Raw genomic sequence first — 24,978 nt, forward strand, 5'->3', positions numbered from 1 at the left:
AAATATCACAGGAATAACAACAGTTGTCCAGAATATGTTGTATCTGTTCAGTCCTCCACTCTTCAAAAGAAGGGAAATGACAATCTGAGAAAAAGAAAAAGGATTCTTCTAATCCAGCTGTACTAATTAATGCTTTATAGCAGAGTACTGATGCAATTTTATATATGTTACAAGGTGTGCTGAAAAGATACAGACACATAAGTTGCTCTTTAATAGGAGGAAACACTGCAGACACTGATCAGAAGTAATGTCAGAAAACATGATCAAAATGTTCTGTTAGAAAGCTAAGTAGAGAAGGAAGATTTCTGCAGAGGCAATAGAAATTTCAGCTGGCAAAAATTCTGATGTAATTTACCTAGACATGATAAACTTAGCTTTCATCACATTACTGCAGAAAAGAATAATTCATCATGTCAGCAAAAGATAGTACTAAGCAACCTTGTAAGTACCCAGGGGAACATGAAGAATACTAGTGCATGAAAAGTGCAGGTTGAATGAATTAGCACTTCTGTTGTTCCATGCAGTTTACAAATCTGGTGGTTCTTTTCAGCTTTTTGGTTTGGTTTTGTTTTGTTTTTTAAGAAATATTGGTTTATTGATATTACTGTACCATTTGAAGATTACTCATGGAATTTGTAAAATACTTTATGCAGCATTTTCACTTAGTGTTTGCATATTACCACGATCTTGCATATTTTCTGCACTGTTTTAATTTTTATGTTAAGCCCTGGGGTTATCTTCTTCATCTTGAATTCCATTGCCTTTCTTTATGATTAAATCCTAGTTTAGCATTGTTGATGTAAGACAAGAGGAACATACAGCTACTGCCTCTGTAGTTTGGCAGGAAACAATTTATTCAAAATTTTTTACAAGGTGAGGCTGATTCAGGAGGAAAAGTTGAGTGCAATGTTGAAGGAGTTGTCTTTCAGGCTACTTAAGGTCTTCTTTTGGCATCTTTGCATTTTGTTGAAATTCATCACTGAATTGAATCTCTGAAAAACTGTAATCGTGATTGCTTGTGCTTGTGGTTGCACTAAGAACTTTCCTCTCTAGTTTACTTTTTCAATACTATTTGATCAGAATGTCCATAGTAAGAAAAAACTGCACTGAAAATGTCATTGAAACAAACTGTTGTGAGCAGATGTAGTGCCCAAGTATTTAAAAGAGCTTTCCACGTACTGTTTTAATTTAGAAAAGATTAGAGTTGTTGTTATACAATCATTCAAAACTATTCTTATTAGGGAAGTAAAAATGTACCTACATTTTCTGGCAGTTTTTCTTATTGTGTTGTAGAATGCAAATTATTCATGGATACTTTTGGCCAAAAGGATTTTAAGAAGTTAAAACATCAAGATACTTGAAAACATGAAGTTGAAATATTTCTGAGCTCCTAGATTATAAACCTGGCACTAGATTTTGGATACAGATCCCGTGTTTTTCATGCTGAGCGCTGAACCATTTAAAGCTCACTGTGCCTTTCATACTTGGCTTGGTTCTGGCGGGTGGGCTTACAGTAATTTATACCCGGTGAGCTGATGTCAAAGTGTGTGGAGCTGACAGCTCCAGAAAATGCTGGCTGTTCTGTATTCAAAGCTGCTGTTGACTTCTGCAGTGGTTGGCTGATATGTTGATCTGGGAGTCTGTAGTTGGGCCAGTCAGAAATCTCACTCTGGCTCCTTGCAAATGAGCACTGTATGGAGCAGTGAGAGGTATTTCCCCTACTGAAAATAATGAGGGGTTGCCACAGAGGGATCAGATACCTTTAGGAAGGAATACAACTTGGAGCTCAGCATCAGTGAAGCAGTGTTCTTTGGCTTGAGACCATCAGCCGTGATCCTACCAAGGCTGCAGACACCTTGAGATCCCTTCAACGGATGTGTGCAGGCCTGCTGTGCTTTGCAGTGCAGCAAGGAACAGGCTCTCACTACCCTCTGCCTTCCCCTGCATGTGGTCTGCTTTCCTCTGCTTACAGGTGTGTCTCTTGTCCAGACAGAGCAGCTCCTCTGAGATTTCATTTGTACTAGAATGTTGACAGCAGAGTAGCTGGAGGACTGCTGGAAGCCGTGTCTCCTGTCTGCACATGGAGGTGATGGCTGTATCTGGCCTTAGACAGGATGTGATCTGTGAGGAGGTAGAATCATGCTTTCTTTTCTTTGTCTTTTAACAGAAATGTAGCAAGTGGCTCTTCGTAGGCAATACACCTGCAGTCTGTTGATATTTCTAATGCAGCTTTAGTACTGAGTTGAAGTATTTGCTATTCACTTTTTCTCTGAAAGATGGAATAGATTTTAAAATTCCTGAGGTTCAGTTGATTTTCATCTCAAAAATAAACAAACAAAACAAACAAAAAAAAACCAAACAACAACAAAAAAAAAAAGGGGAAGCTTTTCTTTGCTAAGGTGCAAATGTTTTTAATTAATGCATTTGGAAAAATAAAACAGTTCTGTTGAGTACCTGCACAGTCTCATAAACTAGCACTAACTGAGCATTTTGTATTTTTGAAGTGCATTAGTTTGGAGTAGGTCGGAGTTGTAGATCTGTATATTACATAGCAATTACTAGAGTTACCCATATTTTAAAGATGTCTTTTTAAATTGGAAATTGTTTTTTCAATCTGCAGTTTTTAAAACCATTTGTTGCAGAAAACCAATATAGTTACTGTTACACACGTATTGCACTTGGAGATTGATGTAGTAGTTGTTGGATGGCTGTCGATTTAAACATTCTTTTGATTCATGTTGTAATGTATCATTTTTTACTTCAAAGTTCTGAAGGTCTGAAGAGTTTTGTTTCTCAAATTCTTTCACTGATGTGATTAACTACTAGAAAGGGTAACTAGTACAGTAGACCAAAGTGTTCCACTTTACAATTTCTTTAGTTTTATTCATAATTTTATTATGTTGTTTTACTAATTGAAGTCGTCCACTGGCTCATTTAGAATTCATGAGCCAAATTCAGTCCCCATGAAAGCATATTTAACTCCCTCTGTAATTACATGAGCCATATTACTTTCACAGCATTCATCCAAATTCTGATTAGCTATTTAATTTCAGCTAGTTTCTCTCCTGTATTGTGCACCATTTGCAAAGGAGGCTGTTCTGCAGAAATGTTTATGGAATGATTGTTTCCAGTGTTTTTCTGTGAAAAAGACCCTTTTTTTTTTTTTATTCATTATCTATATTTGTCCAATCTGGAAGTGGAAAGAATATTGAGAAATTATTTCTGGACGTAAAATCTCGATTGAATATGTACAAATAACTGGAAAAAAAAAAAAATCAGCATCAATTTGTAAGCTAAGACCTATGTCTGACAAGTAATTTATTTGGAATCAGCAGTTATACTGCACTTAGCAAGAGCTGACTTCAGTCTAAAGATAGTTACATGTACAGAGCAGAAGGACTTTTCTAAGGAAATGTGAAACTTTAATAAGCTAAGACTTCATTTTAGCATTGTTCCAAGAACCAATGGTTAGTAATTACAGCCAGTTAGATCCAGATTAGGAATAAGATACCTAGTCATATAAAAGCAGATGATTAGCTGTCACAAGCATTGACAGTAGTGGTTGGAGTCATCAAAACAGAGAGCATTTTGGAAGTTGTAATTTAATGAATTAAAAGTTACTGAACTTAGAGATAAGAAGGTGGAAGGATATGGCCTGCAGCACAAAGCAGACAAACAGTAGTCTCCTTTTTTTGTTATCAAATCTATTAACATGTCAACTAAGTGGTGATTAGAGTTAGGACCTTTTTTGAATTTTGATTCCATCTCTGAATTTTGAGTTCAGAAATAACAGTAATTTTCACTCAGGAAATCAATGGCCTTTTCCTTCCTTTTTTATTTTTTATAAGTTGATTAAACAAAGTATATAGGAATACCTCTGTTATGCCAAGCCTATCTGCTCAAATGGATGTCCATACCAAGTTAAAAAGTTGATAAATGCATTTAAATTTTTCAGATGTTACTACAATATTAGCTTTTTTTTGGCTGGGTACTGCATTGATTGTGAACACTGGAGCTTCACTGCTCTTTTTATGCTAAAGATGCAGTGATTTGTTCAGCATGAATATTCTATTCAGCATATATATTTAGTGCTTCCAAACTCAGAAATTAGCCTTAAAATTTTGAGATTTACATGACTCACTTGCTGATGGCATCAATTTTGGAAGGAAAAAATAGCACTGCAGCTTATCAACTCACAAGGTTTGTTAAAATAATGTCAAAATCTAGAGAAAACTGAGATTGAATATTATTGGGATTTATTTAAACATCAGATTTATGCTTTTGCTCATCAGTATGAACTCGGTCTTTTAAATAATCTATGAAACAATCAGATCACTTTTTTTTCCAAGACTGCCTTTTTTAATTCAGTATCACATATTACAAGAGTAGTTGTGTTTGCATAATGATGCACGGTGAGAATTGGGAATTTCTTGAGCACTCAAGGCAAATTTAAGTATCGACTATCAAGTGAAGTAATCTGCCCAATGTGTGATGTACATGGTTAATATTCTGAAGTACCTCATTTCCCACTTTTAGTGGGAAATTATTCATACTGAATAATTATAGCTTAACCATTTGCTGCAGAATGCCCATTTCTGGTTTCCAAATATATTTTTAATAACCTTTTTATCTTCATTTCAAATAAACATAAATCTGCCCACTTCAGTCTCCATTTGTAACTGCAAATAACATTTGAAGAAACCCTGTAATCTGAGCAATTGGGAAGTCAATGACTGTGTTTGGTCAAGGCTGAAGGAAAGTTCCTATCAGGAAAAACATTCCATGGTGTCAGGTAACCATGGTATTTCTAATATGTGTTTTTTAGCTGATTAAAGTGAGCAAATGACAGATTAAGCAAACAAGTTTCACCAAAGTGAATAACCCATAAAAGTGTTTCATCTTCAGAACAAAGCAGTAGCAACTACATAGTTCAGTAGTGTATACAGTAATTGCAATGAAGCTACCAAGGTAGTAGTGGAGGATAAACTGAATACTTTAGGTTCAGTGGACGATGAGTAAAAGCTGTAATTTCTAATCTGGCTGGCCCAAGGAGTTTTGTCCATGCCAAAGTGAAGGCTAACACCCATGAGACATGAGTCAGGTTTTAAATGCAGCTTTACAGAGTGAGAGATATATTTTACAAGCAGGAAACAGTGTGGTAACCCATGCACTATAGAGAATGTAAGGTCTGTAGTAATTTTATTAAGTAAGAACTCATTTAATATACATATTTTTAGATGCTGGAATCTGAACAAGTATGAGTTCATTAACATTAAGTTGTGGAGGGAAGAAAATGCCTAATGTAAATAAAGACCAGAACTCTTGTGAATAAGAAACATTTTGTATTACAAGCGAAAGTGAAAGGAAATAATATAAGAAATACCAGTTGATTAAAAAGATCCCTTTGTGCAGACGAGCTCTGTACTTATAAAAAGATGCTTAGAGGAAAGATATCAGAATTTGACCTGTTACCTAAAGATAGAACAACTGAGTGAAAAACCTTTATTAATGCATATTAAAAGACTGTTTAGAAGTCGTTCTGCATGCATAAAGATTTAATCATACAAAATGGCAGAGCTTACTCTTTGGCTTTGTAAAATAAAAGCTAGAAAGCTGGATCAGATATGAGAATGTGCTTTTCTTTTCCTTTTGATGCAAAAACAGATAGGTCCACATGGACTTAGATTGTTTTTCTGCCTCAACTTCAAAGCATTTTTCTTCCCTTCAATGGCTACAAGCACAAAATTACAATAAATCTCTACATTCAGATCGTAACAGTTCAGATTGTGTTCAATGCTGTATTAGGGTCAGGCACATTAGTCTGATTCTGTATCTCAGATGAGGATGTAGCTTCTCACCTCAGCTTTCCAATCATCTCCCAAGTTCTTTCAATGTTACAGGAATAAAATTTTATTGTACCTGCTTTTAGGACTAGTGCAATTTAGTTCCGAAGGAAAGAGCTTTGTTGGCTTGAAGTGGAATCTGAGATTTCATCTGGAATTTCCAATAAGATGTTAGTGTAATTTGTAACTCTCCAAGTTTCTTCTCTACTGTGAGTCTGACAAATACAAATCATGGACTGAGCTGTACTGGGATTTTGCTAACAAATTGCTCCCCTGTGGCTTTACTTACGAGGATGACAATGGTGGTGAGTTTTGTTTCGTTTTGAAAGGAGCAAGTAGAAGGAAGAAAACAATAAATTCAAAAGGAGAAAGAATGTGTAGTTCTGTTTTCCAGATGCATACCAGAGAGGTATCTGGACAAGCAGTTTGTTAACTGAAAATAGGACATTTTATTCCAACCTGGTTTTGTTCTTAGGGAAAAGTTAAACATAATTAAGGTGGCTTGGAGTTAAACTTAGATCTGCAAATGCTCTTTCATGTTTTTGCTGTACATAATTCACGAGTTCCTTATAGTCACTTGGATCAACATAGCATGTGCAATACAGAGAAACCTACACAGTGAAATAGATTTTCCTGTTCAGTTATCTCATTGTAAGCAGAGATTCAGTGTAGCAGAAATCTGTTGTGGAGAAATCCAATACCTTTCAAAATGTGTGAGGTCAGCACCTGTTTACCAGAGAATGGTAGGGTTTTCAAAACCCACCACAAGAAGCTGCAGACCCCACAGTCTGCAATCACTTGTTACATTGGGTACCCAAGGCATAGTTGTTGGTTCCAGGATTTACACTAGCTTTCTACTAGTTGCAGAAAGAAGACAATGCGAGTACCAAATTTTCTCTTTGATAAGCTTCAGCACAGCCTGCCATGGGCCTTGGAGCTGGGAGTCTGGGAGTTAGGAGGGTTACTCCCCTCTTTCTCGTTGGGTTGGAAAGAGAAAGAGTATGTGGTGCAGGACTGCAGTGCTGTATCTCCCTGGTACCTTTTCTTCTTGTCATGGTCAAGGCCCAAGGTCCCCTGGGAAGGAGGGAAGGGTCTAGTGCTAGAGTGCCCATACAGTGACATACATGAGCTCTGGGGAGAATCAGCTGTGCAAAATAGTACAAATCACTCAACAGTGTATGGCATAATAGACAACTGTAATCATCTTAGTGTTTTTATTCATATGCAAACTAGAAAGCTGCTAAAAGAAGTAATTGTTGTTTCAGAACAATAAAAAAGATGTTATACAAAATTCATTTACTAAAAAGAGTCCTGAAGGAACTGTCTTATTGTGTATAACCAGTGACTTTTAATTACGAGGGACATACATGCCTAGTTTTCATATTAAGTCCAAACAGCAAGAGAGAGGGATTTGTCTTTGTCTTTCTCCTGCAGATACCTTTGTAGGATAATCTACTTCCGATAATAAAATAAAGGCTCCCAAGACAGGCAGAAAATGCAGCAGAAAATCTAAGACCTAATCTGCCTTTTGTGACGGAGGCAGCTTATCCTCATAGCCCAGTGATACTTTAGCAGCCTGAAGTTTAGCATAGCTCTTGTAGCTATTCACTGGAGGTTTCTCTGATGTACTTGAAGGTCATTCGAAGAACTCGGTTTTTGAGTGGTTGGTTTTTGTTTGCTGACTCATCCACTGGATAAGGGTTTACTCAGAAATACCAAGCCTCTTCTCCTTGTCCTGTGTACCTGCAAGGTGTGATTCTGTATGTGGGTCTTCACAGTGACTGAAAGCCCCAGAAAGCAATCCTTAATGAATGAAAGCAGTGGGAGAGGCTATACTATTTGTGTACAACCAAGCAATGTGCTTTTGCATATCGGAGTATTTACTGTTTCATTTCTTGCCAAGGTTTACAGCTTGATTTAAGCAAGGAGCACAGTACAGAAGTGGCAGTCATAAGAGAACTGAGGCTCACTAAACAAAGCACAGTAAGGGTTCCTGCAGCTAGAACAGTTGCATGGGCATTAATGTCCTGCTTGATATGAAAACAGTTTTCTATCTTTTCAACAGCTTTATTTGTTTGCTTGTTTCTAGTTAGGTTTTTGGTTTTTTTAATGACTGTTAAGCTCTTGTGATAAGAAATCTTTATATATAGGTGATTCTGATGTCCACCTCCCTTCTGCCACCTTCTGTCTTTCCTTTAAAAAAAAAAAAAAAAAAAAATCATGAGCACTGCAAATACATTAAGTGATGAAAATATGACAGGTTACACTTTTCATTCCTCTTACCTTGGGGAGAAGAGGAGCAGAGGGAAGAAGCAATGTCTGGGGCATGAGTGCAGTATTTTGGTCTGACACGTTTCGATTTTCCTTGGAGAACTTTGTGAAATTTGCAATTTATTCATGAACACAGCCAAGATCAATGCTAGTTTTTGCAGGAGGTCAAGATTTACAGACTTTTCATTTAAGTTCTAGATGCTGACTTCTTTCTTCCTGGTTATCATTCACTGTCACCACCCTACAAACAATAGAGATACTACTTCAAGATACTTGATGGGCAGGAAAAGTGCTATTTTTCAGATGTATTTCACTTAGGCTGCATGTAAATATCTCCATTTAACCTTGGAAGGCTTAAAAATGTTTCAGGAAGGAAATTTTACTTTCAGGGCACAGTTGGATTGGATAAAATTTCATGAATTTCTGTGAGTCTCTACGTAGAGACCAACAATTAAGACTGAAAAGTATCAGTTGAAATGCTAGACTTTGTTGCCTGAAATACATCCTCTACAGCTAAGCATGTTTTCTTTTTCTGTAGCCTAGTTTATAAGCTTTGATTTTGATGTTGTCTACTTAAAACATCAGAAATTCTTTTTTCAGTTTTTTTGTTTAACTTGGTTTAAAAGCAGAAATACTTCCACGTGCTCCAGGGTGAGTAAACAAAGGTAACTTTCCTTTGTTCCCGATGAACTGAAAGCTGCAGTGTCCAAATATTTCTCTCACTCCTGTCCAACCAATAGCCATGCAAAAGACCCTCATCTGTTGAAGGAATTAATCACAAACTTACAGTGAAATGTAAACGACACCTTGACCTTTTATAAAAAGAGAAAAACTGTCAAGGATGGCCCAGTGCATTGGGGGACAGTGAAGTCTGCAGATGAGTATATGTGGATGGAAAAGAAAACAGGCTAAGAAATAAGATTATGTAGGAGTCTTCAAAGAAAGCTTTGAAAAGTAAATAGAGAGACTGAAAGGGAAAATTCAGATAGGATAAAATCATAGGATGGTTTTTCTGTTTTTGTTTTTTTCTTTCCTGGTAGAAGTTATTGAGATGTTCTGCAGAAATAAGAGCAAAACAAAGAGAAGCTTTAAGGAGTAAATCAAGCAAAATTTCCTTTATAGAAGTCTCATTAATTCAGTAGTTGCCAGCATTAGGAAAACTATGAAAGTCAGTATTGAAAGTATATATAAAAACATTGAATGGCAGTTCTATTCAATTTAAAAAGTTGATCTTAAGAAAGAAGGATTATGGATGTTGTTTTAAATAAAATCAAAGTAGAATACCAGAGTAGGCAACAGCAGCATTAGGTATTCCACTGCTCTATAGGTTCATGAATTTAAATTAAAAAGACAAAGTCTGGCTCTGAATTCCAGTCTGTTTTCTATTAAAAGAATATGTTAACATTTTTTTTCTGGCTTTAAGCATCACACTATATCATTTAAAGTTCATAAGCACCTTGGCTTTACTGTAATCAAATATTGTTGCTTGAAGTTTGGAAGTTAATTAGTGTACATGCATGAAGAAGAGTGAGTGCATCAAGTAACCAGTATGCTGGTGGGCTAACTCAGTAGATGCAAGTCTAAAGTGAAGTGAAATAGTGAGTGATTCCCTTCCTATTTGCTTTACAGTCTAAGTCTTGATTGGTATTGTTGCTACCTTTGGTGTACAGCTATTTGTCAGCTCACCAGTAAGATAAGTTTCAGAGTGAACTGAACCTTGACTTGAATAAAATATGGTTGTAATTGTTTCAGAGTTGCATAATGAGGCTGTAATCATGGAAAGCCTACCTCAGAAAAATAACATGAATCTTCTAAAGGCTGGTCTGTGGGCAAGGGTTGAACATTTCTGAATTGTTCTGGTAATTCTCAGCCTGTGCTCTTATGTTTGTACTCCTTCAACAGTAGGATTTTTATGGTAGCACAAAACACAGTGATGCTATTGACTGTGGTTATGGGACAGCACAGACTCTCTCTCCAGTCTCATCATGTGAAATGTGTGTGGAACTGCAAAGGATAACTCTTTGGGTGCCTGTGGCACAGAACAGGTCTTACAAATTAGTGTATAAGTACATCAGGGCATTTATACACAACTGTTTGACTAAAAAATGTGAAGGTCATTGTGCATTTAAGATGGAGAATTAAATAAACAGAACAAGATGCTTATTATATGCCCTCAGTAACAAGGGTATAAGTATCTAAGGGTATGTTCCAAAGCATAATTTTGCACAACAGTTTCATGTTTCTAATACCATGCCAGCTGTGTCTAAAAAGAGTAATTCTGCTCCGTGTGAAATTACTGGCTTGTAGAAATAGCAGCTGCTGCTGGATGCTATTCTTCTTTGACTCACTGATTTTTATAGTAGGGTTTCTGCAAGAAGGCTCTTCCCACATGAATAATAAATAGAAAAACACTTGATTTTGATCCTAGTGATATATTTGTGTTATTCATAACGAACTTGAATTCTGTGGAGAGTTTTCATATTGGGGAAACAAGGTTCTGTCATTGAGATGCATTTATGTTACAAGAACTTCTGGGGAATAAAAAAAAAAGTCATGAACAATGTAAATATTTGAGCATCAATGGTACTAGGTAACATAACTAAGTCTGGATTTACTGGAATCACCAGACTGCTTTTTAGCTCGAATTATACTCCAGTATGAATCTGCTGTGAGACTTCTGATCTATGTTAATATATTACTCCTAACAGTGAAAGACTTAATGGATTCAATTGGAAAAAAGTTACAGCTCAAAGATGAAATAAAGAATTGGGCTTCTTATCCCTCATAGTTATTATTCCAAAAGCAGGGTAACGAATATTGCTGTTGGTGAGCGTTACGTTTGCTCATCATAAATGCACAGTCATGTACAGTTCTCCAGAGAGATTTAATCTGGGAACATTGCCATAAGGATTACAAATGGCTTTCAGCCTGAAAATTGGTGTGTATTGCTTTAAAATTCCATTGGGAGTTGGCAATTTATCCTTCAGATAATTGTCTGGTGGTAAGTTGAACATCTTACTGTAACTTCTTGCTAAATTTCTTGCTACATGATAAACCGACTTCTATGAATAATTTACTGGAACTGGCTACCCAGTTCAGCTCTGAGGTCTTTATCAACTCTGGGGGCTCTTCAAAATTTAATAATAAACCGGGAGCCAAAAATCTCATTGCACTTAAAGTCATTGGAATTTCACTGTTAATTGCCGTGGGAATAACAATTTGACCTGTCAGGGCAAAATGCTCATCAACAGAAAATCCACACCACATCATTGGGAAGATGAAACAACATATTTGTGTCCTAATAAGCAAAGCTCATTTACTTACTCTTGCACCCGAGCTATCGTTTGTTGTTGTTTTTGTGTGTGTGTGCAGATTTTGTGTTGTTTGAAGTATTTTTACTGTGCAGAAGACTTGACCAAGTTAACTTGTGCCTTCATTGCTCTGATGGCAGATTTAGGATGTTCTGTATTGCAGCACTGCAGCAAAGTATATATGATGTAAGTATCCTACCAAAATTCTAAATCATTCTAGCCCAACAGGAAATTTGCAATGGAAATCCAGTTGGAAATTTTCTAGAGAAGACAACAGCAGTTTCCAGTTGGCCAGCTTGCTGGCTGATCTGTACCACTCAGGCGTGTCCCCAGTTTTGGCCTCTGGTTGCTGCAGCAGAGCCTTGTTGCCTCGTGATGGAACTGCAGAGCTACCTGGGGATATCACAAGCGAGCTTTGTGTGGTTCTGCCATGTAAACAGAAGTAGCCAAATCTAGTCAGACAAGCTTTAATATCAGCAAAGAGGTATTTACAGTTAGATGTGTGGGCTAGATTCAGTGGGCATTATGCCAGCTCTAACCTTTGTAAATCATGAATTGTTTTGTCTAATGTTGAGCATTCTTACATAGATCTGCTTTTTTGCTCTGCCCACTTTATGTCTCCAGCACATGCACGTGCTGTGCACTTGTGTTTCCTGGTGAGTGTAGCTTAGCACAGGGTGAATTTTTTTGGCAGTTAGGTGACTGGCTGCACAAGTGAGATGTTAAGATTTGAAAGCAGAGTTTGTCAAGGAGGAGATGAAGTAGAACAGAAGAGTTAAATGAACTTTTGCTCTGAATACAATAATTAAGCAGGGGGGACTGCAACTCCAGGCATGAGCTCTTCTATTGCTCTTCCATGCTGATTTGCACATGAGTTTGCATCAAGAGGGATGAAATTCTTAATTTCATCCAAAATGAGCAACGATGTGCTTGGTCCAGTGGTAAATAAAGGATGGAGCTTCTTCTCCTTTATTCTGGAGCTGGTTTGAGTAGCAGAAGTGTATATAAATTTTTGTTTTCACTATAGCATTGTAAAGTGAATTTTCTGATACGGTTTACAGCAAATCAGTTCACCTGAAATGAGGATGTCTTGAGAGTCCAAGGCTGTGCAGCTGTTAACTAGCTGCTAACTACCTCTCATTTGTTTTCATATTTCAGCTGTCTTTTTTGACAGAAAAATATTTAGAACAGATAAAAAACATACCATGACTAAAATTGTCTCTTGACCTTATGAGAACCTGGGAAATATTTCATTAGTCCTAATAATGTGATAGCAATCACTGTTTGCTTGTCTTATTTATTTTGTCTTAATATGGATATTCAGAGAGTGTAACAGGTGGTATAAAAACAGAAACTGAAGCACTGACCCCAGAATAGTGACTTTTAGGAATATAAAGAAGGCTAAGGAACAATTGGTCCTTTAGCTGGAAGATAGTTCAAGGCACGAGGAAAATTGCACGAAAAGCTTTTCCAGAAAAAAAAAAAAAATCCCAACGACAAAAACCCTCTATACCAACTCTTACTGTCTGGAGGAAAAACAGTTATATTCAGTTATGAAGCTGTACTGAAATTTAAAAAACAAACAAACAAAAAAAAAAACACAAGAAAGTGAAACAGAAAGATTTTGGCAGAGATATATGTCAAGCTTTGAAGGCAACTGATGATGCACTTTTCTTCAGCACCAGGTATGTAGGCTTCTACTAATTTAATCCCTTACTTGCTGCAAACCTTTACACTAATAACACCAAATCTTTGTTTTGAACAAATTCTTTTGCACTACTTTAATGTGCTGCCAGCCTAGGCTTCCTGAGGATGTTTCTAGAAGGCAGCTCGACCTGCTGAGTGGGGAGGGAACACAGGAAGGAAGCAGCAGCCTCCAGAGCCAACCTGTCAGTGTGTAAACTACACTCTTCCACCTTGAAAGCACCTGGGGGGACTGTGGTCAAAGCTGTGCAAGCGTGTAAGACTCAGGCTGTGTTTTGGCTCTGACACCTGTCTAATCACAAATCCTGTGAGTTTATAACTGATGGGAACACTGAATCCTTGCAGTTTCACTTTTCTTGACTTACCTGACTTCCTGAAAATGGTGCTTCCTTCCCACTGCTCAGGAGACATAGCATAGTGCATCAGTACTATTACGGGGAAAAAAAACAGATAGCAGAGTGCTGTGGGTTGTAGCTGATTAATGCAATATAAGGAGGAAGCTTATTTTATTACAGATTAAGAGAATTGGGTTTTTTGTGTTATTGTTTTGTTTTTTGTGGGGTTTTTGTTGTTGTTGTTGCTGTTGTTTTTATTTATTTTATTGTTATCTGCTCTCATACCTGTATCAAAACAAGGTTATTTCTGTGGAAATTCAGCAGCTCTGCAGGGAGTGTGTGTGTGTGTGCTGCTGGTGTGTGATTGTATTTGGCTGAGGCTTTCATTTCCTGAGTAAAAGTGCAAAGACCCTTTGACTGTCTCCATCTGCAGACAGCCAGTATTTTTAACTTAAGTGGAAATAAGCACATTTTTAGCTACTGAGTTTCCAGTGCTTTGAACAGTGACTACTGAGATATTCGCCGTTCTAGAGGAACAAAACTCAGAGTCTGAGTCAAAATTTCAAAGTCACTCTAATTAGTACTGAAGTGATTGTTCAAAAATTACTACTTTTCTAGTTTATCTCAACATTTCTATCCTGTTGGTTTAGTTGATGGTGATGCTGCAGTATTTTAGGAGCAGAATTGCTGGTAAGGTGTTTTGCCTGTGTCTTCTGAAGCTTTTGAAACAAAAAATGCTTTGTTATCCATTTTGTACTTAAGACTGGCTGGCATAATTAATAATATTTGTTAAAAGCTTGAGTAAGTGCTGCTATGGACATTCATCTTTATAATAACGTATTTAAATTACAAATACAAACTCGTTTTTATAGAGCGACATAGAAAATAATAAAATGCAAGCGTGGTTTTTATATGTAATACTTTTACCTGTAGGCCAGTTTAAAAAATGATTAAAAGAAAGTCACGCATGTATACCTAACAAGTACATTGTGAAATGGTAACTCGGGGACTCTCCTGTTCTGGGGATGGGGTAAAGGAGCTGGGGGTTGTTCATAGTTTTCAGAAAAGCTGTCTGGTGAGCTACACAAACTGTTATCTTACCATTATCATTACTTATCATTAGCAGCTGAAGCAGAATTTTTACAAGATGGGTGCTTATAATGTGATACAGATATCGGATAAACATAGTAATGATAATACTGTGCATAATGGGCTCTATTCTGGAAGATGTGATATTATTGGATAAGATGCTATAATATACAGTAATACTATAATATACAGTAATTATATTTATAGTAACATAATATTATCCATAGTATTTGATAAGCAAAGTAATATCCTGAAATAGCTCAGTTAGAAGGAATAACCATCTCAGTCAGCTTCAGTTTGAGTTTATTTTACATGCTGATTATAAACTGAAAGATGCCTGTCCCCATAGTATTTGAGAATTTCACACTTCTTTTTCTAAACTGGTCGCCACTGATAAGTGAAGTGATCTTAGTGGGTATATTGAGCTCTTTGAAAGGTAAATGGCAACCTGCTTATTATTTCTACTGAGCACGATTACATTCAGTTGTCCTATTTCTGTAAAGTTTTGCTAACAAACAGATTTAGGTAGTTCACCCAGTCAGGGCCATCATTTTGCTTCTGCCCTGCAGGATCTGCTCAGACCAAACAAGACTGAATAGGAGACTAAATTCAGTAATTAACTATTACCAACAATGTTTGTTAGTTAACTGTTAATTTTAAAATGTTATGTTGCTTCCTGTATGAATGGAAACAATTTAAAAGTAACCATAGGATCAGCCTACTGCTATTCAGCATGTTTATATTTGCCACGTGTTTTTTGGTGAAAGTGCTGCTTCTTTTTAGAGGCCACAAATCATGTTTGTGTTTCCTCTTGCAGAATGTTTATTACACAAGCAATCAGCAGCTCCATGTGGGTGTTTTGAGTCCCACTATTGACGATGATGACAACAGATGCCTGGTGGATGTGAACAGCAGGCCCAGGCTCATTGAATGCAATTACGCCAAAGCCAAGAGAATGAAGCTTTACTGGCAGTTTACTCAGGTAATTCTTATTCAGCAAATGTTACAGAAGGTTCAGAAAACTGTGTTTCTGTATATGAAAGGTGAGTAATCAGTTTACCAACAAACCAGAAGCATCCTTGTTTGGTTGGGTTTTTTTGCACAGTGTGGGCAAGCTACGTTTACATTTAATTTCTATGTTAACTCTCTCAACAGGATACAAAACTTTTATTATATTTCTAGAGAAGTCAGTGGATTATTTACTAATAGACTTCTAAGATGGTTACTGTTATAGAATGATCCCAATCTAAAAATAAGTGATTTTGTAAAGTCATTGGTTATTGTTATAGAATGATCCCAATCTAAAAATAAGTGATTTTGTAAAGTCAAATGCAAGCTAACCTATTTTAAGAAGGGGAAAGGTAAAGCATTCAAATGCTTTGGTTTGTTGTTTTTTTTTTTGGAAGTAGCAACTCCTCAAAAGGAGAGAGTGGGTTGCAGTTGATCATCTTGTCAAGAGAAAATTTTGCAATTCCTTTTTTTTTTTCTTTCTTTTTTTGTTGCTTGATATTAAAAAAAAAAAAAAAAAAAAAAAATGCACATAAAATCTGAGAAGTGATTTCACAGTGATGGGAATGGTGAGACTCTGAGTCCGGGCTTGGAGCCCACGCTTCACAGATGATTTAGAAATATAAGGGAGAACTGTAAGAAAAAGTTCCACTAGTTCTGAGGCTGGAACATGCTTCGTGATTTAATGCGTACAGAGCATGATATTCAGTTTAGCTAAGAGGAGGTGGCAGGGTGACTCAAAAACACATCAGCATTTCCACAGGAGACAGGTTATCCTGAAGACAAAACAGGTTCCATCAGCTAGAAGCTGAAGATACTCAAATTTGATCTTTTAAAACAAGGTGAGACTTCCTAAAGGTAAGAACTAAGAGTTAGCACATCAGGTACTGTCATATCAGTTTCTTATGACAAATAAAATGAGATTACAGTATTCTCTAAAAACAAATACTAGATTTAGTTGCTGGAGAAAATTCAATAGCCAAATAGTTTGAATAGTCACATTTTCTCCTCTCCGGTTTCGACTGTATGCACCTGGTTGAGTGCTCCTTTTCTGTGAAACATGGCTCAGCTCTCTTTTCTCAACAAAACCTAGGTAGTGATACTTAAGCCCTTAGGCTGAGGCTCAACATTATGAAAATTGTTATCCTTGCATTTAATGTCTTCTGTAACAAATGTATTTTTTGCTAGCCAATTAGTTTTTTTCTTAGATTTAATGAGTTATTACTTAGTATATTGGGACATTGGTAGTACAGTTTAACCTCTGTATATTAATTGTGCAAAGACCATTTGGATGGTGATCAGTAAAGCATGCTATAACATAATTTGTGCTTATACTTGAACATAACTCAGATATTTGTCTTTAAAAGAGAGCTCTCATGTAGCAGACTTTGAACGCCTTATCTGGATAGATATCCCAGCTTTCACATCTTTTCTCTTAAGGGCAAAGTTTCATTCATTTCTTCTCTCAAATATTAACAATTATCTTGCCACAGAATCAGGGTAAGGCGGGGATGTTTCACTAAAAAATGGCTGTATCTCTACCTGATTTTTTTGGTACCGTTTTTTGATTGTGGAATTAATGTATTTCTTTAGATTGCCTTTCAGTAACATTTTTCAGTAGTGTCTACATATTCAGTATGATTGCTGATTAGTGACAGTGAAGGGTTTCTACTCCAGGACACTGCTGCCATTTTGTCACACTAAGTACATTAGAGCTCATTTGGTGTGCAGTAGTAGGATGTAATAATTTAACTAATGAAAAAAAGTCTTCTGTCTGTTCACTCCATTTAATAGCATTGCACCTGCTGTGGGAGATGAAACTAAATTCTGTAGATGGTGCTTAAATCTTCTACAAAAAAAAATACTGCCCAGAAGTGAAAGTTAATTAGTTGTTTCCTTATGATAAATAAAGAGACAAATGAAATAATTGTTTGATGTTCAAAAAGGGTTTTGTTAATACTCCTGCTAATTAAAATGCTGTTGTTTCTCAACATACAGCACAGTACACAGCCTCTGGTGTATGCTGTAAAAAGAAAACCAATGAGAATAATCACTTGATGAATTCTATTTGAAAAGTTCTAGGTTAGTCTGGGGAAAGGAAGCATTTCTGTGAATGCTCTGGAAGATGCCTGAAAAGAATAGGTTGTTTTATTACATTTTGAAACCTCCAGTATTTCTGTTCCCTATTATGCAGTGAGCAGAACAACTGAAAATAAGCAGGACTGTAAGTATTGCTGTTGATTGTAGTCTTGAAATTTGTGAAAAAATTAAAATGTAGATGCTGGCAGTAGCTGTTTATAGCACCGTCTCCTATCTGTAAGCATGCTTTAACTTCTGCTGATTGTCTAGTCAGACAAATGTTATTAATAACATTTATACTATAGATAATTTTGAAACTACAGCAGTGCAAGTGGAGAATGAGTCAGAAAGAAAATGAGAAAGTCTCTCTGACTTTCAAACAAGAGCAGGATAAACCAACTGATCTAAATTTCCCTCATCAGCACAAAAAGTCAGTATTTGCCTTGCATTCCAGACATGTATCTTAAAATTTGAATGAGGATACTTTCTTGTTTTCCTACAAAGTATACTCAATATTCTGAGAGGTAGTGTGATAGTCCATGGTGGAGCAATGATCTAAGGAAATCTGATAGAAGGATGTATAGCTTTTTGAAAAATGCATTTTTTCAGATAAGGTACTTCATGCTGGGTGACTGGACAGAAGCCTCTGGGAGACTTTGTGGTATCTTGTCTGTACAGAAGAAAATTGTATTGAGCATTCAAAGCTTGTGGTCTGTGTTTGTATACTCAGATCCATCTGAGTAAATTTCCATGCTCTGCAGCTTTGTACAGCTGCCAAATGCAACGAGATCCACTACAACGTAAGCTTCAGTGACATTTGTGCTTCCAAGGCTTCTTCAAGTGTTTATAACTGCAATTATGCCAAATTATATAACATAGCCCTAAACAGACTCTCATCAACTGGGTGGTGTTCAAGAATTCTGTTGTTGATGTTGTCTGTCAAGTCTCTTCCTCCTAGGGAAGTGCTTATTTGGGGAATACTTTCATGCTGTAAGTTTTAGTGAGGTTTGACAGTTCACCTAGTTCCATGTGTCTCACCACTTTTCCATTTAATCAGAACAAAACTAGGTATTTTAGCAAACAGGTGAGTGATCACCAGAAATGACACAAAGCAGTGAGGTTATGGCTGAGAATTACATGGAAGCAAAGAGGTGGGAATTCTACTGCAATGTAAATTTATACATGGTATCAAGAAGCCTGTTCTGGCATCAAGAACTATTAAGAAAACAAAAACTGAATTGCTACTTAGTGTTCCCTATTCAGTATTATTCATGACAGTATTTTCTAGATTTACTTACTGTAATTACTGCAGTCACTCTGGGATGATACCTGGTTTGAAGGCCGTGGTTATGACACCATCCTGGCACTAAACAATCCTGCTCGTAGCCTGTGAGCTCTTTATGGCAAGGAGCAGGTGCACATGCAGTGTGCTGGCAGCAGCCGTCTCCCCCTTGTAAATCAGTACTTGCAGGGAGCGTCCAAACCTACAGTCCACAACAGTTGCTGCCCACACACTAAGTAAATCTGCCATCCTTGGGGCTGCTGCTGCTGCACCAATTGTCTTATGTTGTCTATCCTGTGACAGACAAGGTACTCTGAAATGTAGGTCATGCAGGCTGATGTCCCTAGGTGTTTAAGTCCTTGAGACACTTTTCAGTGAAAAGCACATAAGGCCAAAATTGTGCCATTCTGAACCAGTCATCTGATACCATTAACTTCCTTATTTGTACTGAGAAATAGTTTATTTTAAATGCTGGAGCCAGGCATTTATTTTTAAGAAATTCCTCAGTTCCTAGTCTGATTTCTCAGATTTATTACAGATAGAAAGGCAGTTGTGACACAACATGAAATTTATCTCTGAATACATCACCTGGGTGACAGCAGTTACACACGTAGAAAATTGAGAAAGTACACTAATGGCACACTAGGGCCCCTCCAGCAGTATAACAAAGGCATAAGGAATATATTTTTCCACAGTTGCTCCCTAACTTGCAGTATCTTAATGAACTGCATATTTATCTTTAGGTGAGTGGGGTTGGAACTGGTTTTTATCCTTCTAGCCAGACTGGCCATGCCTTCATTATTTGCTGTTGTGAGAAGCATGTCAAGAGAGAGCTATGTATAGAAGAGTTATGAGAAAGGATGTGAGGCAGAGGTGAATAGAACAAATAGTTCTAAGGCTGTTCCACGTTGAATTCTTTTCAGTACAGCAGACTGTGCTAATTTAATTTCCAGCTACATAAAGGTGAGCAGAGGTTCAACCTATATGGATGGGCAAGTCATCACAGACTCCTGGGAAGGAGAAGCTGTGCAAGACCACATGCTCAGCACTGTCCTGTATTTATATCCACTAGAAATTATAACTTCCTGCAATACTTGCATTGCTTTTACATGTAATGAAGAAGTGCAATTCCAGGCAGCGCAAGAGGATGCTGCAGAAAATTTTCCCATTCAGAGAAAGTGGTTTATGCCATCTTGAGAGGCTGTAAGTAAAATTTGTGGCTGATAACTGTAGTTGCCATGTAATAATTTTCAAAAGCTATAGTGGGAAGATAAACAGAAGATAGAAGGAGTAAATGATGTATTCAATTCTTCAATTCCACATCATATTTAAATAGATGTTGAACAGATAATACAAATTCTATAGATTAATAGATATTCAGTGTAGCTCTGTAAAGAAAGAATGTACCTTAAAATTACTGAAAGTGTTTCCATCTTGTTCATCTTACAGATGTTGGCATTTTCTGGATAGCTTTTCTCCATTTTCTTGCTTGCCTTTATCTCACGACATAAGAAGATGTGCAATACTACCACTAGCTAGAATCATTACCCACAACCACATCCGAAACAATGCGGAGTACAGACTGCACACAGAATTAAATGGGAAGCTTATGTACAGAGTTAGCTTAGTTCATATTTCATATGCCCCCTAGTTTATAAAGTAGGAGCTAATGATGTTAAACAGTTCACAGTTTTCTTCTGATGTCCACTCCCAATTTTCAATCTATATGTATAGTCAAGGACGTCTTTGTACAACAGGGATTAACAGCAGTAGAGCTGTATCTAGGGAAACAAATACCCCTCAGAAATTCTTCAGATTTTTCCATTATCAGGGTCGTATGATAGAAAACAAAATGATTAATTTATCAAGATTTTAAATTTCTTCTGTACTTCAAAACCCCACAGGATGCAAATACATTCAATTTGCATTTGCCATATTAAGACATGCTATATTACTATGCAGCTATATAATTATGTAGTGGTAAATGCCTGGCAGCTCAGGACACAAAGTTATTGTGATCTTATTTAAAAAAAACAAAAGAGTTTGATATTGCAGGAGAGATAAAGAAAAACCAGAAGCTTAAATTATTCAATTAACTAAACCAACACACTAGAATAGGACTTCTTGTATTATGTCTTGCTTTAATCCTAAAAACTATTCAGTCCTATGTACGCAGAATATAATTATTCAGAAATATAAAAACCTGAAAGTATTCTATTTTGAATCCTTGATTTCAGCTAAAATACAAACATGTATAGGGTAAAGAGTCACATTCAGAAAAAAATATAAAAAATGCTGTGTTTTAGTAAATGAATCATAGCATCACCAAGGTTGGAAAAGACCTAAGAGATCATCCAGTCCAACCGTTCACCTATTCCCAATAGCTCCCACTAAACCATGTCCCTCAACACAACATCCAGCCTTTCCTTGAACACCCCCAGGCTCGGTGACTCCACCACCTCCCTGGGCAGTCCATTCCAGTGCCTGACCACCCTTTCTGAAAAGTAATACTTCCTGATGTCCAGCCTGAATCTCCCCTGCCGTAGCTTGAAGCCATTCCCTCTGGTCCTATCACTAATGACACGAGAGAAGAGGCCGACCTCCAGCTCACTACAGCCTCCCTTCAGGAAGTTATAGAGAGCAATGTGGTCTCCCCTGAGCCTCCTCTTCTCCAGGCTGAAATGGTATTAAATCTCCTTGCAGTGTTGATGCAGTTCACAGAAGAGGTTTTGTTTCTTTATATTTAGCCTTCTATTTGGAGTAATTTTCCAGCAGCAAGCTGTAGTCTTTGCAAATTAGGTGTAGAACTTGCCAGTCAGAAGGTTTTGTGACTGCAACAGTAAAAGGAGCTTTTAGTAGGTGCATTTCAAGTCTTTTCCAGCGTATCACATTATGCAGTATTTACTCTCTTGAGAACTACATTTAAGCTCTAAAGATGCTTGGGCTGAATTAATTTAAAAGAAAGCTAACACATACTGTGCTTTTCCTTGAAAACAGATAGCCTATTTGCATATTTAGCATGTTAATATTCAACACCACTGTTATTTACCAAAAAATTATTTGTTCTAGTCCAACCCAATATTCCTAGTTTCTGACATCCAGATAGGCTCTCCAAAAAATGCAGAAGGTTTCAGCAAGGTCCATTACAGATGTGCAAGAAAATGATCAAGCCTCTAATGCTTTATACAATTTTACTGATAACCAACACATATTTACCCAGTGAAGTGGCTGGATTTCATGGGGTCTGATCTCCATTCTAGCTTCTTCCTCTGCATTACTGAACCAATCACTTCCTGGTTTCTGGAACCTAAATTCCCATGTTAGAATACACAGATCAATTGAAATACTAGTGTAAATTCATTTCTTAATTTTCTTCACTTGGCACTCAATTTATTTCCTGGTTTCTAGACATTGGTTTAATTATAAGCATACAATGACAATGCAGACAGTTCCGTTTCTGGGTAGAAATGAGTTACAAAGCCCTGAAAACTGTGGGTTTACATTAGAAAACCCAAACCAGTGAAATACCACCATCCCTAAAGAAAATAAAATCTCATTCAATTTTTTTCTTTTTTTCCTGAACAGGTCATATTTGAGTAAGAATTGCATCTTAAAAATAAAAAAAAAACAGGAATTCCTTTTTTCTCCTGTTTTAGTAACTCTAAATCATAGGCATCCCAGCACACTGCCTAGGGCAAATATCTCTTTCCAAGGGAAAAGATAAAAAAAAAATATCTTGGGGGTTTCTAACAGCGTTGAATTTCTCATTTGGTTTATGATGATTAACTAGTTATCTCCGTATGCTAAGGCTAGTGGTAGTAATGTGAACTTTTCATCTTGACATTATTTCCTTTTTATGCTGTTAGAACATTTTCATCCATGTGGAGAAATGGAGAAAGAACAAGAGGTAGTAAGGTGCTCCCAAGCATGACCTTCAGTGGCATGCTGTGAAAGGGTTTTTTTCCATTAGCAACCTCACACTGCATCTTGTGCACTCAATAACTGGGAGGGAAGAGATGTTAACAAGCATTTTCCACAAGTTAGCAACATGGAAAGGGCCTTAGAAAGCAACATCTATGCAAATGATGAATTCTTCAAAATCGAACAAAAAGGCAGAACCTAGAATTACACATCAGAGATCAGAAAATTAATTAACTAGATTAATTACCTTGCCCAGCAAACTGCCTCCAGCAGTGATCAATGCTTGCTGTTTCCTAGAAAAGAACTCTCTTCAGAGCCAGAAGCTCACTGTAGCACCATGAGGGGGAGTTGCTTCTGATCCCTGATGTGCTCCCTTCATGAAGGCTCCCATTTGTTTTGTCCAAATGATGATCTCATTGTGCCTATAAAAATGTTTTTATCAGTGCTCTTAAAAGTAACCCAGACCATTAAAAATAAAGTCTAGTCAGTCACTGAACACTGATGCCTGTGGCAATTAATTGGATAGGTTTCCTAAATTCACAGAAGTCACAATAGTTGCACATTGTTAGTTCTAACAGTCATTTTTCCTTAGAGAGGTTATTTACCAGGTTCCCACAGCTATTCGTACTTTCCAGCACAGACATCAGATACCACTATTTTCATTTACATACTAAAAAAAAAGAATCTAATTTTTACTTCATTTAGTATATTTTTAAATTCCTCACCATTCAGCAGATGTCATCTGCTTACTGCCTTCAGCTTTTATGACTCTCAGCTCTCAAAAAGGCATCCAATTTATTTCTAAATGAATTGTCCTATCAACTTGTTATTCAGGACAGCAGCTGTATTCACAGGTGTGATGCTCTTCATTATCAATAGCATAGGTTAGTTCTTCCTTTTCTACACTGTTATTAGATAATCCCAACTATCTAACAATCAATGCAAATATATCATCACTGGGAGTTGTTGGCAAAACCAAGCCAAACTATTTTCAGCTATAAAATCTGCATTTTGCTGCAATTGTTAAGACTGTTTTTCAACCATCCTCTTTTTTACTATTTTTCATTAATTATTCAATGCTTTCCTGTGTTTAAAAAAATAAATAAATAACTACAGTTAGTGTTTCAGCCACCTATTTTTCTGGTATGACAGAAAGATTTCCTGGCCACTACTGACAAAAAAGACATGTTTTTACTTTCTGAAAAATCTCTAAAGATCTTTCCAGTCTAGGTAACGTATTCTAGCCGAAGCCTGCTTCAATTTGCTTAGTTTTATCACCATTTGCTATAGTGAAATTAATTTTCAATTATCACATCTTAAAGAGCTTCTTCGTGTTTCAGTCAGGGCTTGAATATATTTTTCTGCAGTATTTTCTAAATCTAATTATTAACAATGGGTCTTCATAATATGTTGTGATGCAACTTGATTTATGCCTGCAAAATATTACTGGCAGGGTTAAATCTATACATTCTGTTTCTGATTTTTATGCTGTTTTTTCTGCGATTTGTTTTCCATTCCAATTACATTCTCTGTATGACGCTGCGTTTCCTCCTGCCAAGTTTAATTGCTCATATTTAAATACTTTAATTAACAAGATGGTGTATTTCCACATCCACATTTAAATAGCTGTGCTTGGACTCCTATACATTCATGCAACCAATCTAGTTTAAACAAAATGGAAAATGATCACAGAGTCCACCAGTTACTAAAATGTAGTTTGGATGTGCAGATAAGGCTGCATCGTTTCATTTGTCACAGCTGCAGTAGTAAAAATTTGTTACAGCAATATGAAAATCTAGCATTTATGGTTATATAAAAACTGAACAGTTAGAAGTCTCAGTAATAAAATACAACAAAACGTGATGTAAATTGATTAAATTGATGTAACTGCTGCATGATGCATTTTCAGAGGGTGTTTCATAATACTGACTCCTTGGTACCATGGATGTAAGACCTGTACCCAGATGGCTGCCTGACAACACAGCATGAGTGCTGGAGGAGAAAAAAAAAAAAAACTTTTTTTCTTAAGAAATGGTTTGGCTGATCTCTGTCGTAACTCTGCCTAAGTTTATGAGATTAAATACAGCAAATAATTTTTTTGTTGGGGTTTAAAAAATAAATTCATATTTTAAAAT

General features: G+C 36.6%; 1 protein-coding gene across 2 annotated transcripts in view; it reads left to right on the top strand.

Annotated features, from left to right (window-relative positions):
- GALNT18 (polypeptide N-acetylgalactosaminyltransferase 18) overlaps nt 1–24,978 on the top strand; it is a 210,502-nt gene that overhangs the window by 178,914 nt on the left and 6,610 nt on the right. For both annotated transcript variants that reach the window (XM_052693155.1, XM_052693154.1), the window contains one exon: nt 15,371–15,535. In XM_052693155.1, coding sequence (XP_052549115.1) covers nt 15,371–15,535 — 165 coding nt within the window. The remainder of the gene's footprint in view (nt 1–15,370; nt 15,536–24,978) is intronic.

This window comes from Tympanuchus pallidicinctus, unplaced genomic scaffold (assembly GCF_026119805.1).
Source record: "Tympanuchus pallidicinctus isolate F22 unplaced genomic scaffold, pur_lepc_1.0 scaffold3, whole genome shotgun sequence".
NCBI lineage: Eukaryota > Metazoa > Chordata > Aves > Galliformes > Phasianidae > Tympanuchus > Tympanuchus pallidicinctus.